The sequence below is a fragment of the Aphelocoma coerulescens genome, chromosome 3 (assembly GCF_041296385.1).
Source record: "Aphelocoma coerulescens isolate FSJ_1873_10779 chromosome 3, UR_Acoe_1.0, whole genome shotgun sequence".
NCBI classification, from domain to species: Eukaryota; Metazoa; Chordata; class Aves; order Passeriformes; family Corvidae; genus Aphelocoma; species Aphelocoma coerulescens.
The window spans coordinates 51645869-51662979 of record NC_091016.1 but is presented as its reverse complement, the minus strand read 5'-3'; the positions used below and the strand labels follow the sequence as shown (position 1 = coordinate 51662979).

Here is a 17111-nt window from a genome sequence, read left to right as displayed (position 1 = left end):
ATACAAGAGCAATACATTCCATTCAGGTCATTTTTTTTACCGCAGCAACAAGAACAAATGCTACAGGTGATTCTGCTGGAAATGCCACACTGCATATGCTCTGACTTGTAAAAAATTTTTTTCTCCTAACTACAGAGAAACAATATCCTAAAGTAATAAATTAACTGTAAAAGTCAAAGGGCTCTAAGTTCACTGAACTAAAATCAACAGCAACTAGCTTTTAGCTTAAACACTCAAAACACCTGATTCTTCTTTAGTAGACAGGGATGACCAACTTCAAAATTTATTATTTTGTGATAAAGCTGAAGGATTTCCTAGTTACAAGAATTTCTGAGCAAGTCCTGCTCTATCTTATGTGGACTGTACTTTCCTCAAATTAAGATGACTTGCATCCAAGCAGCTCAGCTCAGAAACAGATGCTGCAGCTTCAATGTGGAGAATGCCAGAGGTGAAACCCTGAACTCTGCTGAAACTGGAGGCAAAACTCTTACTGGTATCAATGGATCAGAATTTCTGCCTCCATTTTCAAAATTCTCTCTCCAACAAAACACTCAAAATCAAGAATATAAAAGATCTAAAATAACTGCTGTTTTCTGCAGGATTAAATATCTTCCAAATGTTCTTTAAGTAAAGCCTACAAGGAGGAGACATGGTTGGTGTCTATTTGCTTTTCTCTGGCACAGAGCAGATTATTTTTCTCTGTACAATGTTTTAGAACACAGGAACTGGGAAAAAATTCGTAGATAAAACGTTACTATGACTTCTGATCCAGATATAGGATTGTTTATCTGCACAAAAATACACATAGTTTCAGCCTGTCATTTCCAGCTCACATTGTTAATTATATTTCAATGCACCTCACTAGATAAGAGGTATAATCCAGCCAAAAGCATATAAAGGTTGTAGTCCAAATTATGCAAGGTGTCTTGCAGCTGATAATTCCAACAGGTAATGAACTGTTTAATCTTACGCAGCTTGGCAAACACACCTGTTTATCTTTACCCAAGCCTTCAATATGCACACCAAACCACAGATATCATCCACAAATATGATGACTGAATCTTATTTTCAGTTAGCATCAAAGTTCTAATTATATTCTACCACAATATTTTTGTGTAGAGAAACCAGGTTCAAACACAACAACAAAAAAAGTAATGTTTCAAATATCCGCTTCTGTGAATTTCTTATATTTCTTACATGATCTCAGCCTATCAGTTGAAATCTGGCAGGCCATCAGAAATACTAATCACAAGCACCTGTTGCATACAGGCCACAGATTCTTTGCAATTAAAGATGACAAAATCCCTGGGCTTTATACTATCACCTGCTACTACCCTCTCCCGTGCCTAAGTACCGAGTCTGTGGAACACAGACCGCCCAGCAGGATCGTAACAGAAGCAGTGGTTACCTCCACGCCTCGTACAACGAAACTGGGGCCCAAATCAATTGAAGCATCGGCAAACTGCCTCTGTTCCTGCTCAAGTAAGAAGAGAAATCAAACTGAAGGACATGGAGTTCCAGATCCTAACTCCAGGCATTAGCAATTCCTTGGTTTTCTGCCTTTCGCTCCAATTTATGTCTCCAAGCACAGAGAAAGAAAACTCTTGGGCACAAATTTTCAGTTTGTGAACCGGAGATGGAAGGTTCTTAACTCTGCTTCAAATAATAAGATTTCCATTGCCTCCAAATAATCAGTTAGGACTTAATGGAAGTACAGAAAAAGACTAAAAGCTTAGAGAAGATGTAAATACATTTTCTTTCGGGAATCAAAGAACAAATAATCTCTCTTTCCTCCAGTAAAATTCTCTGTATTTCTACTTGTCTGTCTTGGTAAGAGGTGTCCCTTGGAAGAGGGCTTCTATTGTAAAGCCTTCTTTACCATAATATATGTTGCATTAAAATAATTTTAGGGACAAAACCCAGCTCTTCTAGAAAGGATTAGAATTTCAGTAGGTTTCTTCTGGATTTATCATCAGGTATTATACCTCCCTCACATTTCAATAAATATTATCCATTACTCCAGATTTGGTTATACTTCTGCATATCTGTGAGTATAAAGCCTGCAGCATGCTTGGAACCCTGTGGTGATTGAAGGAATGAACTATACAGCAGACAGTAATTTCATTCACTTTAAAAATTTAATTACAAAGTGAAAACTCAGTCAAGGCTGAAAATATCCCAATTTTAAAATATCTTTTACGGAAACCTTCATTTAGCTTATATCTTTACTACTGTATTTGCAAATAACACAAAGAAAACCTTAAACAAAAAAAAGCAAGAAAGAATGAGGCAGAAATTACGTCTGACAATCAGCAGGAACAAAAACTGGAGAAAAAAACCCTGTATTTCATGAGGGACATCTTGTATGCCAAATGGAATGGTATGCCAGGGGTTTCTTTTGCTTAGAAGTACATACTTTTAGATACTGTATCTGAATATTGCCAGTCAATATCAAAGCAAAGATGAAAGGTAATGTCCAAGAAAAATAAATATCTGACTTCAGTCAGTGAGGTGAATTTACCATCGCTGTAAGGAGGTATAATTCTTTGCAAATTTCATGTATTTATGCAAGCATAGAATTAGATTTGTACACTGTAACTCAACAACACTGTCAAAACTCTTGAATGAAAACTTTCGGGTAGAAATATACTAAAGTGCTAAGATTTTGAATTAAAATACACAAATCTGAAAAATCTGCAATTAAAAGGTTAAACAATATCTTTACTCTCTGCTTCTGCTGCAGTATATTTCTCTTCTAGCACATCAATTTTACATCAGTGATCCCAGATGACCCAAACCAACATTTTCTTGCTTACAGCTAAAAAAATTTTTAAAAAATCCAAACCACTAACTGAATATAAAATGCTGTACTATTTTTATGTTTAATTTGCAGAAAGTCTGAATATTTGAAAGGATAACTGCTTGAGACTGGTTTCACTGAAGTACTACTTGAAAACAAATTGACACTATTTCTTAAATATTCTATCCATTTCTATACTCACCCTCAAGAGAAACTAAATGAGGCAAAGTATCCTAAAGAGCCCTTTGCACATTTCTGAGACCTGAAAATATCATGCCACGTTAATATAACTTGAACACTGTCAAAAAAAAAGAAACCAAAGCAAAACCATGCTGTATGATACTGAGAATAAAAACCAAAAGGAACATAACTTAAAGAAACCTGTGAACGGTAAACCAACTGTTCATTGACTTTTTCAATAAAACTTCATGTTTTAAGAGACCAAACACTGTTTTCATACTTCCAACCTATAAATGTTTTGGGATGAAGTTGTCAAATACGTGCTGTAATCCCATTCAAAAGGTCCTGGCCGGATACATACAGGCAGTACCTATATGAAATGGCAAAATGAACAGAAACATAAAACCAATTCCCTGAGTGCCTCCATTACCTCACCTGTGAGCCAAGAAAAGCAATATTTACCTTTCTTTGAAAATTAATCTGATCCTGTCTGCTGTCACTACATATCACCACTTTTCTTGGTCCTCTTCTGAGCACCCCACCACTAGACACAGACTTTTCTGCCTGCCTCTGAGCAGCTCCAGTCAGACATAGCATCTTTCCAACAAAACCGGAATTCTCTTAATGTAACATGTAGAAACAGCAGCTCTATACTATCAGGAAGAGAGTTACAAATTTCCTAGCATGATATATTCAAACTCCTGAAGTGGCAAACTAAAGAATGTTTGTTGGTTGTCACCAGGGCTAGTGTCATGCTAAAGGAGTTTGAATTGCATATGGGAACCTGTTCTATCTGGGCCATGAACAGAAGACACTATTTTTTCTCTCTTTTTAAATCCTATCTTTCTGGCATCTTAGCATCTCATTCTTTTTGAAACCAGCTATAGGCATTAAGAAAAAAAAAATTGTGAAATCTCAGTCTGAGCCCAGTACCTAAGCAGATGCAGCTGCAGAACCAGAATCGAATGAAGAATGATTAAAATTGGTGGTATGCATTTCCACATTTATTCCAAATTTAACTCATCTGTGTTGCTACTTCCTACTTATTCTCTTGCATCTCTGTCAGCTGAAGAAGTTGAACTAAAAAGCAGAGCAATGCAGAAACCTAGAGCAGAGATGGCAAACCAGAATAATTTGATATGACGCCCACTCCAAAAGTTTAATGCACCGTGTATATAGCTGGCAACAGCATTTCAGATGTAAAGAAATAAGTTGCCTGGAATACTATCAGAACTTTCTGCTTGCTTGTTTGCATGCACACCAGCACAAGAAACCGCTCACACTGCATTTTGGGGGGAGGTTGCCCATCTCCCATTGCAGTAGGAACCTGTTCAGCGATGCTTCTCACCTCTCAATTGCACTGCCATGATTCCAGCAGAACCACTCTATGTTCCTCTGGCCTGAAACGTACAAAGCCTTGATGTCTCTATGCTTATCCTAGTTAAAGATGACATCATATTCCCTGAAGAGACTCAGCATAAAACTTCAGACCAAGCTCTATTCCTTGCACCTGGTAGATAACCACCTCCATGACTGCAGCATCAGTATCGGGTCATTTCAGGAGTTATTACTCTGTGTGTAATTACCTCACGCTGCTGCCTAAAAAGTATTACACAGGTATATAAAACATTTCAATAAAATTATTGCCATCAGATCTTGGAAGAAAGAGATAGAAGAGAAGCTCACCTTTGAGCATCAACAGAGAAATGCCCTGATCAAAAGATCTCTACAGATATCAGCAGGCTTTGAACCAAGCCGCTTTGTCAGTTCAAGCTGCCTGAATATTTCTTATTTTCTGAATTACACATATTTGCATCTAATTATACAGAAAGGCCAGATTAAATTTAATACCTCCATTGCATTTATACAGACTAAACCTCTATGCTGCAAGTGAAAACCAAAGTATTTTACATATTTAAATGAACAACATCAGACAAGATGACCTTTATAATCACCATTATAAGAAACACAATTACAGGTGACTCAAGACATATGGCAAACTTAATTACACTTAAACATACTGGTTTCCAATCTTTTCAATCATGACAAAAATTGATGTCCAAAATAAAAACGTGTTTGAGATTTTAGTTATGGGAAATGCCTAGCAGAATTTACTCCTTTCATGTTACTAAATTCTACTGATAGTATCTATCAAAAAAGGCAATTCCATAACACAAAAACCCCCCCTTCAACTACTTATAGTTAAATATTATTTAGCAAAGATGATGTGGATGCTTTTGTGGAAGCATGACATGGAATGAAAATCATTAGTCTGAATTTGATCCTCAAAGCTTGGTAACAATTTGATATGCAGTTACTACCACTACAGAATTATAAGACCAAAAGATCCATATGCATATACTTAACTTGTAAGATCCCAAGTGCTCTAAAAATAAGCCAAGAAAATGAGACCCATGCTCACAAACAGTGATACACAAACAAGCACAGAATACGCATAACACTGCAAGTCCATGCAAATGCAGGAACACCAATTTTTCAAATGAAACAGCAGAGAGAATACTAACGAGCAGAGGGTAATTACTCATGCTGTATTTGCCCAAGACAACACAAAAGGAGCTCTGCAAGACTGGGCTTCTTGGGGGTTTTGTTGTTGCTGTTTTATCCTTTTGTTTTCCTGTGTGGACATGACTTTTCCATGCTGCCCAACAGAAGGCTGCCAAGCGCTACTTTGGAGCATCAAGTCAGAGTAAAGGATGCTACCAGCTGCACTGCATCACCACCAAGGGTTTTACACCTTCTGTGAAAGCTAGAGTGATCACTGGCTAAGTCCTGGAGGATCACTGTTTAAGCAGAGATGGCCATAGACATAAGCAATAAGCCATTCAATTTCACCACTCACTTTAATAACAACAAGCATTTCATAAAGGTGTGACGTGCAGAATGTAATGACCTCGCACAAATTAGAAGTGGAGACACGACGAGACTCAGAGCAGCTTCTTCCTCATGGAAGCCCCTCTGTTACCCACTACGTGGGTTCTCCTTTAATGATTTATTCAAACAAAAGCAATCAAAAGGTTCAGCTTTTCAATTTAGAATCAGATAGTCACTCAAACACAGGATGAACTATAGAAACAATGTGGAAAACCTATTTGGTGCAGAAAAACTAGCACCGAGGAAGAACATTAAAACCACCACCTCAAAAATCAGTAACGCAAAACATGGAATCATTCTGGTTGTGTCACAGGCACATGGGTTTATGTCATACTTAGTTGGTATTTTCTGCAACAATTGAAAATGGTGTAAAATTGTTAATAATCTATAGACATCTTCAAATAGCATTCCAAAGACCAGTTGTGAAGAGAAATAGCTGTAATACAAAAGCTCTGCTATTATTAAAAACAAATATTTAAACAAACAAAAATGGTAGGTTTCCCAGTGCAAAGCACACTGCACATGTCTCTATTGTAGGACTTTCTGTGTTGTACCTATCAGAAAAAAAATGTCTTTGAAAGAGAATAAAAATGCTTTGTAGCAAATGATCATTAACAGTTTGATAAATCACATCCCATACAATTGCATATGAAGCACAGAACCTTTTCATAAATATTTCAGTATGTAATAGCAAGTATTACATTAAGCAGCACCACTAGTGCTTTCTGCTGTCCACACAATGTTAAGTTTTAGACTAATTAATTTCATCCTCTGTAACAGTCAAATATGCGGCTTTTGGAACAATGACTACAAAAGGAATAGCAGAATTTTTGTTATTCTTCAAAGTACATTCTGAAAACATTTCATTCCTAAGTAGTATTCCACAGCTAAAACATTGGGTTTTTTAATAAAAAAAAAGCAGATTAAAAAATGGACTCTGATAGGTTTTTCTTCTGTTAAAAGGCCAAAACACTGTGAAATATTCTGTGCAAGCATGCAGAGTGTGTGTATTGAACAAAAGTAAAACTGAGTGTGAAACAGATTTCCAGCTTCCCAAGCAGCCCCTCTGCTACATCTAGTTCCTTGTTTATTAAATGTATCTGTTCAATTCCAGAAACCTTGACTTTACAACCAGGCTGGTAAGAGCTTTAGGACTTACACAAGCAATTTCTAAGACAATAAAACTCAAGGATGGCAACAAGAGTTGAGGAGAGAGACTGAAATATCAGCCTTCAAATAGTAGTTGGGGTTTTGGGTTTTTTTTTTAAAGGGTTAAAAATCTGTTTTCATGTGCATGAAAGCCTTTATTTTATATTTCCTCCAGAAATTAATTCAGTATAGAAATTCTTCTTAACATGATTTGGCAAGCACAACCTAGCAATTAGATCAGGAAGCACAGTCCCCCCTAGTTGTGTGTGTACATGCACTACTTACAGGAGATGCTTTCCCAAAACTGTAACAGGGGCAGAAAAAGGCTGAGAGCAGCCAAGAAAAGAATTCAGCAGACGAGGCAGGAAAACTTGCCCATCAGTACTGGTGGTGAGAAAACCACAAGAGGGTAAGTTTCACTTCCAGCCCTGGGTTACAAATGCCAATCAACCCAAGCCAGGATCTATAAGCAGAATCCAACAGTTTGGCAGACAGGCAATTAATTAAGCCTCACTTGTCTGGAACGCAAGTCTAGTTGTTTTGGGCTGTAAAGCAGTTCTCTTCTTTGCCACAACAGAACCTTCTGACTTTATAAGACAGGTCTGCTCAATGATGAAGCACAAGACCTTCAGTGATTTTCCCAGAACCACCATGTCATGCGGTCCAGAAGAATATAAAGCTCACACAGAATCACAGCACCACTTGGTTTCACGTGTTTATTTCAAGTGATTGAATCAATCAGGATTGATGCTAGACCATCAACTGGGAAACTGTTTCACCCCCATTCCAGGTAAATTACATGACCTCTAAGTCTCTGGCTTTCCTATCTGCAAAATGACAATAAAAGTTAATCACTTTTATAGCTCCGTTTTGACGGCCTCAGAAGAAAGTCAATGTCTAAAGGGCAAATTAGTGCTATTCATCCTAAAATGCTAATACATAGTGTTACTTGTCAATGCTTCTATTATCCAACATGAAAAACATATTTTTGAGCATCTCTAAAAATATGAGAGTATTTTTTATCAAATTTCCTTTATAGGGAGCACTGACAGCTCTCAGTGCAGTAAGCCAAGCCTGATTTTTGCACTACATCTGCAATATCTTTTATACTTGGGCAGCTGGCACAGAGTGAGAAAATTCATTAACATGCTAATGATGTGTCCTATTTAAAATTCCAGCTCTGATTATTGTGTGATTAAGTCTCTTCCCTTGATGTCTGCTTCCTTATATCTGCATTACTGTGAGAAATCAACAATTATTAATGAAGTAAAAAATAGGTGACCAATTTATACACGAGAAAGACAAACATACACACATTTTAACATATAATTTTTTTGTCTAATATTTTCCATACAAAATAGTATTATGTTCAGTAAAAAAAAATCAAAGTAAGTTTTCAAGAAGCTCACAGGCACAAAACAACAATTCAAGTGCCAGATGACAGAGAAATAGACATGTATAGGACCTAACCCTAACCCTGACCTAGTATATGGGTTGGGGCAGGTACACAGAAAAAAAAAAGGCAGAACTGCCTTTCTCTGCAGCAACACAGATTTTATTGGCATAAATGAAACACCAGGCCTAAGGCTGTGAAGTAAGTCAGGTCAGCTACCCCAACTCAAATTACACCTTTCACAGTGCAGACAAAGCCAACACAATTATCTCTAGTTCTTTCAAACAACAGCAAAAACAAATGGCAACAAAATTGTATTCCGGTTCTTTATGCTTTATTCCATAAACATAAAAGTGCTGTGCAAAATAGCACTGTTTCATAAAGGTGGTCTCTCTTCCTCAAGACATCTGCATACTGTTTTCCAGAGTATATCTGAAGGCTTACATTCAGTTAAATGCGTTGGTATCAAACCCATGCTAGTGTTCTCAAATATTTCCATTTTTAAAAGGAGAAAATAGGGTAGATCACATGTAAAGGGTCAGGGACAACGAAAAGGGAAGATGTCAGGTTTCAATTTATGTATCTGACTAGTATCTGCTTGACAGCATTTTATTTTAACACAAGGATAGATTTCTCCTTATGCCTGCAGAATCACAATAAATTAAAAGAAAATCTACATAATAAACACTCAGTATTTTGAAATTTATTGTCACAAATTGTGGACAGTAGAGGCCATGTGAAGAAGGTATCTCCTTACAGCTATATAAATGCAAAAGGAGAAAAAGAGTCTATAAACTGATACCATTTCTGTTGTTTCAGCAAGAGTCTTGCAAAGGTTTTATTTAAAACCCTGCTGAATTAAAACACAAATGAGAAGGTACATGTGCATTACAGGAAGTTTAATCGTCCTAGAAACAAGAGAGAAACAAAATGGACTGATTAGAAGGTCAGAACCCTTTTCAACTCACTTGAAAATCCAAGGAAAGAAGCAGCGTTGCCTCATCTGCATTTCTGGGTTTGTATCGCAATGCACCAAATTTGAGGATTTTTTTTTTATTTATTTTATCTAGATTCTAAAAAAGCAAGTTCTTATCTAGAAGTGTGTGTGTATATACATTATTTTATCAATTTTTAAAACATTTTCTTAGATGTATCCAGCTGCCTACAAATCATTTTGTTTCTAAGGTAGCTCTACTTATCTACTTGCCTATGAAGAAACTTCATATGCTTCTAAAACAGAGGCACCTTCCTCTCTTCACCCAACCTACTGCTCATAAGATCCTGAAAAAGGAAAGACATTTCAAAATCCTAGAGATTTAAAACAGCTCTCAGAATTATATTTAATTGTTTAGAGGTAATTATAGTAACTGTACATTTGTAGTCAATCAAATATTACTGAGCCTTTTCATTCAAGCAAGCAGAAAGGCCATTTTAACTGCTTCAACTCCAGGAGTAGAGCAGACAAGAGAGTAAGTCAAGTCTAGGAATGACTTTGCTATTTGATAATCTGTCAGTAGCTTTCCCAGTAATGGCAGACAACCTCCCCAGTTCCACCACAACACTACAACCCAAGCACACTGCTCATAGTTGTGTGAGAGCAGCACTTGGCAAGCTGTTTAAACTCCCCCTCAGACACAAATTTACTACCAGAACTCTTGTTTTCATAATCAAGAATCTCTTGCACCTCATACATTCAGACCCACCACCAAATGTGTTGTATATGTACACACTAAACACTTAGTTACATATACTAAACATGTTCCTGTAGTCACAGCCAGACACATCTACTGCTTCTGCATAAAGACCACATGTTCCTCTGTATGTGAATACAAGCACAGTGCCAACATCACTAGGATAAAAATGGGCGTAGAAAAGAAAGGTTTTGAGAACTGGGCTAAGATAGAATTCAAAAAGTGGTATATTGCTGGGGTATCCCTTGTTCCCCATGGCCTCCCCCAACTCCAGGGGAAACAGCTGAGAGGGTATTGAACATACTGGTTATCTAGGTCATTGCCAGACTTTCCTCAGAACAATCACTATGTTTTGTGAAATGCAGAATGATGCATCAAACCCAGCACACCTCCAGGAGATCAGGACTGAGCAAAAAGCTGTAACAATCTGTAAACTACTTACCAAAGGCAGTCTCTCTTTGTTCAAGTTCTTGTTTCAGTCTGGTGTAATCATCTTTAATTCTCTCTAATTTTCGTGTATTTCTGGCACTCAGAACCAACAGTTCACTGAGAAGTCCTTCCAGTCCCTCCTTCTCAGATGTTAATGATCTTATTTCTTCGGCAAGATCCTTCGCAGTGCCAAAATTACTTCCTGCATATTTTGTGGGGGCAGGGGGAAGAAAGAGGAAAAACACAATGAAGCAGACACTTGCAACATCAGTAGCTTACATAGCAATCCTGGGAAATTAGGCAATTATACTTCCCAACAGCAACTGAAAGACCAACTGGAGGAAAAAAAGAAAAACTGCTTTGCAAGCATCCACTTCATTAATATTACAAGAGTAACAACTGTAGCTGATTTAACCTTACACACAAAGAAATGGTATTTTCTTTAATTATTGATACAATTTACATTTTTTCAGGAAACCTTTTCCTACGGGTTCACACTTCAAATAACGTCATACTGTAATTCATTGATCATTGCAGTGTTATCTATCAGACCATTTTCTTCTTTTGGAGGACCCCTCAATGCACAGTACATTTGAAATAGAGGCTGTCAACCTGCTGGACCATGAAGTATTTCATCCCTGAACATAGCAGCCCTGTGCTGGTTTTTGTAACAAGCACCAGAAGGTTGTGTATGAATGACACATTGCATTTCTTAAATGGCCTCCACCTCAAGCAAAGACCATCGGGAAATGCTCTTCTCAGAGAATATATCCAGAAGTCACAGCTCTCCACTTCTGGCTCTCCCTGAAGCATGAAATGTCACAGACAGGCAGAATGCCTCAGCAGCACCAGCTCATGCTGTTCTGGAGTTTTTAAAAATGTTTGGTTACTTTGGACAGGGATCCAAGTAAAAAGTTGAACTCCCAAGTGGTTTAGAGTGTAGCCTACTAACATTCATCCACTTAACCGTTCTGAAAACCATTTTTATAAGCAGCTGGAGAGGAATGTTTCCTTACGTCACAAAGAAGTCCTCCATAATAAATAGAAAATGACAGTGAGATATTCAACCATTAAATTACTTTTAAATAGCAGTAGAGTAACTATTACAATGCTACATTTACATAGCTGTACCAAAATCCTTTCAATGACTGAGATACTTGGCTGGGGGGGGAAAAAAAACCAAACCAACAAATACACAAAAAAACCCCAAACCCCACCCCACACTTCTATCTAAAGAACTCTTGACAAAAATAATTTCCATATAGAATTGCCCCATAAAAGAAGGAAGATCTCTAGCATAAGACTTAAACTCTGATAACATCCTAAATTAGCAAAAATTTGGTGATGTGATCTAATAAGCAAAGGTATCTAGTAAGTAAAGGCACTTAGAAAATTAAGCCTTGAACCAAATATTAACATAAAACACATCCAGTCACACAAATGTCTCATCAGCTTCTGAAGTATGTGTAATGACTTTAGACATCTGAAATCACTTTATAATACCACCAGCATTATTCAGATGTAAGGGTTTCTTTCTGGTTTTGTTTCAGCAATATAACAAACAGTTGCTTAGACACAAGAGATCAATTTAAAAGTTTATTTTCATAATCCAAACAAATCCACATCAGAATTATGGCAAATTAAATTATGGCAAATTAAAAAATTATGGCAAATAAAAAAACCAGCAAAGACGCTGTTGCAAACTCAAGCGGCTGTACAAGGGCAGATGTGACAAAGGGAGGCTGCACTTACCAAAATACTTTAGCAAATAAGTCAGGTTTAAAGACTGAACATTGCTAAGTGTGGTAGTCTTCCTTTGCATTTGGTTTTTTGGTGGTTTTTTTCAGTCCCAAGGCTATAGTAGTTTCATTCAACTTCTTCCTCTTTTAAAGCTGACATTTTCTTGTTTCTTTTTAACAGGTCAAAAGTGCTTCATTTCTAATTCCCTGTTAAAATCCTATTTGCCACTTCTGTCTTACAAAGAATTATACAGTTAAATAATTACAAACATGCTTTAAAAATCATAAGCTCTTATGGCTTATCAGTGCTTTACTGGGAAACAACGGCACAAATTTTATTACCTTAATTTATCATGTTTCCAAATGGGCAAAACAAAGCAGCAAGATAAGCAATACAAAATCACTGGAAAAATGGCAAATATTCAGATGCTTCTAAGGCAACAAGACTTGAGTCCACCTTTATTCACCTAAACTCATCCCAAGCATCAAAGCACAGGAGCCTTAATAAAACATGAAGGTGAGAAAATCTTCATTAGAATTTGGAGCCTGCTGTTACATTTCAGGGGACAGCAAGGAGAAAGGTATGATATTGCATATGAAAGTTTTATATATACTGAATGGATCTGAATTCCCAGAGGAGAAGTTTATATCGAAACTGAGGCTATAAGGAAATGGCATCAGATACACACCCAAAAGCCAAAAAGACACCCTACCTGATGCAGCTTCCCATGACAGCAAAAATGTCTGAAAGTCTGCAGTGAAAATTCAGAAGAGCATATAAAAACTCGGGCATCACAAGTACCATTATCAGTGAGCTCTGACCTCAATCACAGCAAGCAAAGTAACTGCTTTCTAAATGCCATAAGAAAGTTGATTTTAAAATTAATACATAATCCATAGCTGCCAGCATTGAAAAACATCCCCTCCTAGGTTGTTTTTTTATTGCTGTTGTTTTGTTGCGGGATTTTTTTTTTGTTGAGACAACATCACATTGGATGCCATAGAAATATTCTGAAGATGCATGTCAAGATATTTTATTCTGCTAAAACCCTCAAAATTTAAAATTCTTCCTTTTGATGATCAAATAATTAATTTGCCTAAGTGAATACAACAACGGTTACTTTGTCAACTACTTGGAGCTATGTTTTACAGTGTTCTAGTTGGCTGATATTAGTTAAGTCAGCCTAACTCTTCCCACAAAACTCAAAAAACATGCAGCCAATAGGACTGCTCACTCAGAAAATCTGTATAGAGAAAACAAAGCTAAGGAGTTAATAGTCTAAGACCAAACCTGAGATTCTGGTCTAAACCACGGCATGAGACAGAGATTCTATGAAGGGGATTGAAGAGCAAGATGCCACTTTTCCCATCTTTCCTCCTGTCTTGCAGTGATGTTCGCTAGAGATGTGCGATTTTAACCCCTGCATACATGTTTACATAAACATACTGGTGCAAACTGGGGCAGCAAGCTTGCAGTATCCAGTGCTCTGAACAGGTAACGTGCTTGCAGTGCACTGTCATAAGGAACTGAGTATGTACACTTCACTTTGAGGGACTGAACATTACCATTATCTCAAAAGACAGCAACAAAAGAAGTTAAATCTTCCTCCTTAATCTCGCCCTCTGGGGCTCTCTCCTCCCATGCATCCTTCATCCTCTACAGAAATCGACATCAGGTAAGCTCCAGTGGCTTGATGTGAATGCCAAAAATACCAGCCAAATCAAGCACAACCACCCACACTGGAAAAACAGTAAAAATAAAAAAAATCCCCAGGCAGAAAACAGCCCTATAATTGCTTTTACTTAGTGCAAACATGAGTATATTTCCCTTATTTCCTCTCTTCCTAAAATTTTACTTGTATGGCTACAGCTAAATAGTACACTGCACATCAAATACATATAGAGAGATAGATAGAGATCCATAGATATATATATATAGAGAGAGAGAGATACATGCCACAAACTCATGCTCATTATAACAGCTTACTGTCAGATTTTACTATATTGGGCAGATTGCTGCCCATTTAATAGCCTTGAAGTAAAATATCATTATTTTGATACCATTTGCCAGCAACAAATTGACTAAAAATATGGTTTGAAATGCATCCGATTTTGCAAAAAACAAGAAATATCTTATTAATTAAACTTTATTAAATATTTCCCCCTTCACAATATAAGACAAAGTTAAGGGTCCACAAATTTTTTACTCACACTTTTTCCTCATATTTATGGCAGAATTTACATACAACCATAGTTACCATTATTTATACTTGAAGCAGAGAGAGGTCTCACCCCACTGAAAACATGTTCATTGTAGTACAGACAAAGGAGTAATTTTTTCATTAATAATAAAGCATATCTATTGGATACTAGCTTAAATGTAACAAAGAGTAGGCTGGTCATTCTTCATCATTATCTATAAATTAATTCTTCATATACTAACAGCACTACCTTTAATAATTCATAAGAAAGTGAAAATTTACATTTTAGCTTAGGGCATTTTCCACCATAGTATTTATCAATGGCACTGGAATTCAAGGCTGAAAATCTTCCACCTTATGATTAATGAGGATACAAAGTAATTTCAACACCACAAAAGAAATTGAAGAAAATAAATATCATTCACCTACTCACAAAGGAAAGAGAAAAAGCTAAAGACATGACAGAAATGTAAGATTCTGGAAGCACTGCCAGTGTGTTTGCACCTCTGAAAAAATAAACTGCAAATGAGGGACAGTCTACCATCTCCTGAAACATTTTACAAAAATCCAGCATATTTGAATTGCAATTATTGTTTTTAAGCAATAACACATGTCAATGCTTTTATGAAGCATAACACAACTGAGTGATTGATGTGATCCTGGAAGGTAATTGCCATCTAGAAGAAGGTGAGAGACCCCACAGACATACATTTGGAGGAGCAATTCTCAAGTCACAGAGAGCCTCTTGTACCCAGACTGAATCAGTCACCACAGAACAACACAGGAATTAAAAAAAAAAAAAAAAGAAAAGAAAGGGGTGGGGGAGAGGGGGAAAGTGCAAATAAATAAACCCCAAAGTAATAACATTTCAAACCAGTAGTAACAATGGAAAGAGGGACATCACTGTCCCCTTCCACAAGTGTTTTCTCTCATCCCCTCCAGAACAGAGCACAGCATTTCTACAGGGTGATAGAACCTTCCCTTCACAGCTCTCACATCTAATATGTCTCCTTTGAGCACAAAATCACAGAAAAGGAACTGCCAAAGAGATAACTTGACCTTCTCTCCTGCTCCAGGGATAGCCGATTGGGTAAGAGAAGCATAAGAGAGTAAGTTGTTCCATGACTGACTTCTCCAACAGAAGAAAAGATTTTCTGCTGTCTGGTCACATATTATGCTGGAACTTCAGCTACAATGAATTACCCTTGAAGTTCACTGAAAGCCAGTAACATCCAGCAGTCTGACTTGAAAATGAGATTAAAAAGACAAACAGCATAATGTCCTGGTTTCAGCTGGGATAGAGTTAATTTTCTTTTTAGTGGCTGGTACAGTGCTTTGTTTTGGATTTAGGCAGAGAATAATGTTGATAACACACTGATGTTTTTAGCTGTTGCTGAGCAGTTCTTAGCCTAGAATCAAAGACTCCTCAGTTTCCCATGCTTTGCAAGCAAGTACACCAGAAGCTGGGAGGGAGCACGGCCAGGACAGCTGATCCAAACTGGACAAAGGGATATTCCACACCATAGAACATCATACTCAGAAAATAAACTGGGGGGAGTTGGCTGGGAGGGACTAATCACTGCCTGGAAACAGGCTGGACACTGGTCTGTGGATGATAAGCACCACTTCATTGGTATTATGCATCACTTGCCTGCCTTGGGCTTTATGCCTCTCTCACTCTTGTCTTCATTACCATCATTATTGCTGTTATTTTTAACATTAGTATTACTGTATTTTATTTTGTTTCAGTTATTAAACTGTTCTTATCTCAACCCACAAGTTTTACTTTTTTTTCCCCAAGTCTCCTCCCCACTGTAAGCAGAGAGATTGTCCACATAGTACTTAACTGCTGGCTGGGGACCAACAGTAACACAGAGCTGTCTGAAGTCTGAGGGACCATTTGAGATTTGGTTTGGGGGACACACTAGCATTATTTTTTAAATGAGTTAACAGGCATGCCAAAAAGTACACTGCTTGCACCAATACATGGGGGCAAATTTTATTCCGTGGAGTATAAAGTGAGGGTTGTGGGAAGACATGACCATACACGGCTCTGAATGCTGGAACCAGACACTGCAGTCATGAAGCTGAATTAATCTCAATATGCCTCTGATCCATCAACCCAGACTGCTGCTGGAATCAGGAAGAGGAAAGTGTGGAACCAGCTATGTCATCTGACAAGATGCAGACCTGTGCTGGACTCCAATTCATCAAAAAACTGAGCCTTCATGAGAAGGCACAGAGGCATTGTTATTTTTTCCTCTAAGACTAGGCAAGTTCTGCAACCACTACAAAACAACAGTTCTCAGAAACAGAAAATATTAAAAAAACCAGGAAGACCATTACCTTCCAGTGAAAGACAAATTAAGAGCTGTATGTGGCATGTCTGGGGAAGGACTCGATATCATACCAAGAACTATGCATCCATTCACATTTCTGCATGAAATGACAGACCACAGCACGAAAACAAGGCATCCACATTAACATAAACCACAGATGGATAGCTGAAAATGTCCTTCCGCCTGCACTGGCATCTTCCAGCCTGATGGCGCTGTCCCCTCTCTAACATACGCATTCCCAACAGGAATACTTAGTACCAGAGCTGGAAAGCTCGGGGCTCTTCTTGTTACAGTTGGA

The 17111-nt window shown here is 37.5% G+C and overlaps 1 protein-coding gene across 1 annotated transcript in view; it reads right to left on the bottom strand.

Annotated features, from left to right (window-relative positions):
* Window positions 1-17111, bottom strand: part of DISC1 (DISC1 scaffold protein) — a 191732-nt gene that overhangs the window by 88832 nt on the left and 85789 nt on the right. Inside the window, 1 exon segment of the mRNA XM_069010268.1 lies at window positions 10548-10736. Coding sequence (XP_068866369.1) covers window positions 10548-10736 — 189 coding nt within the window.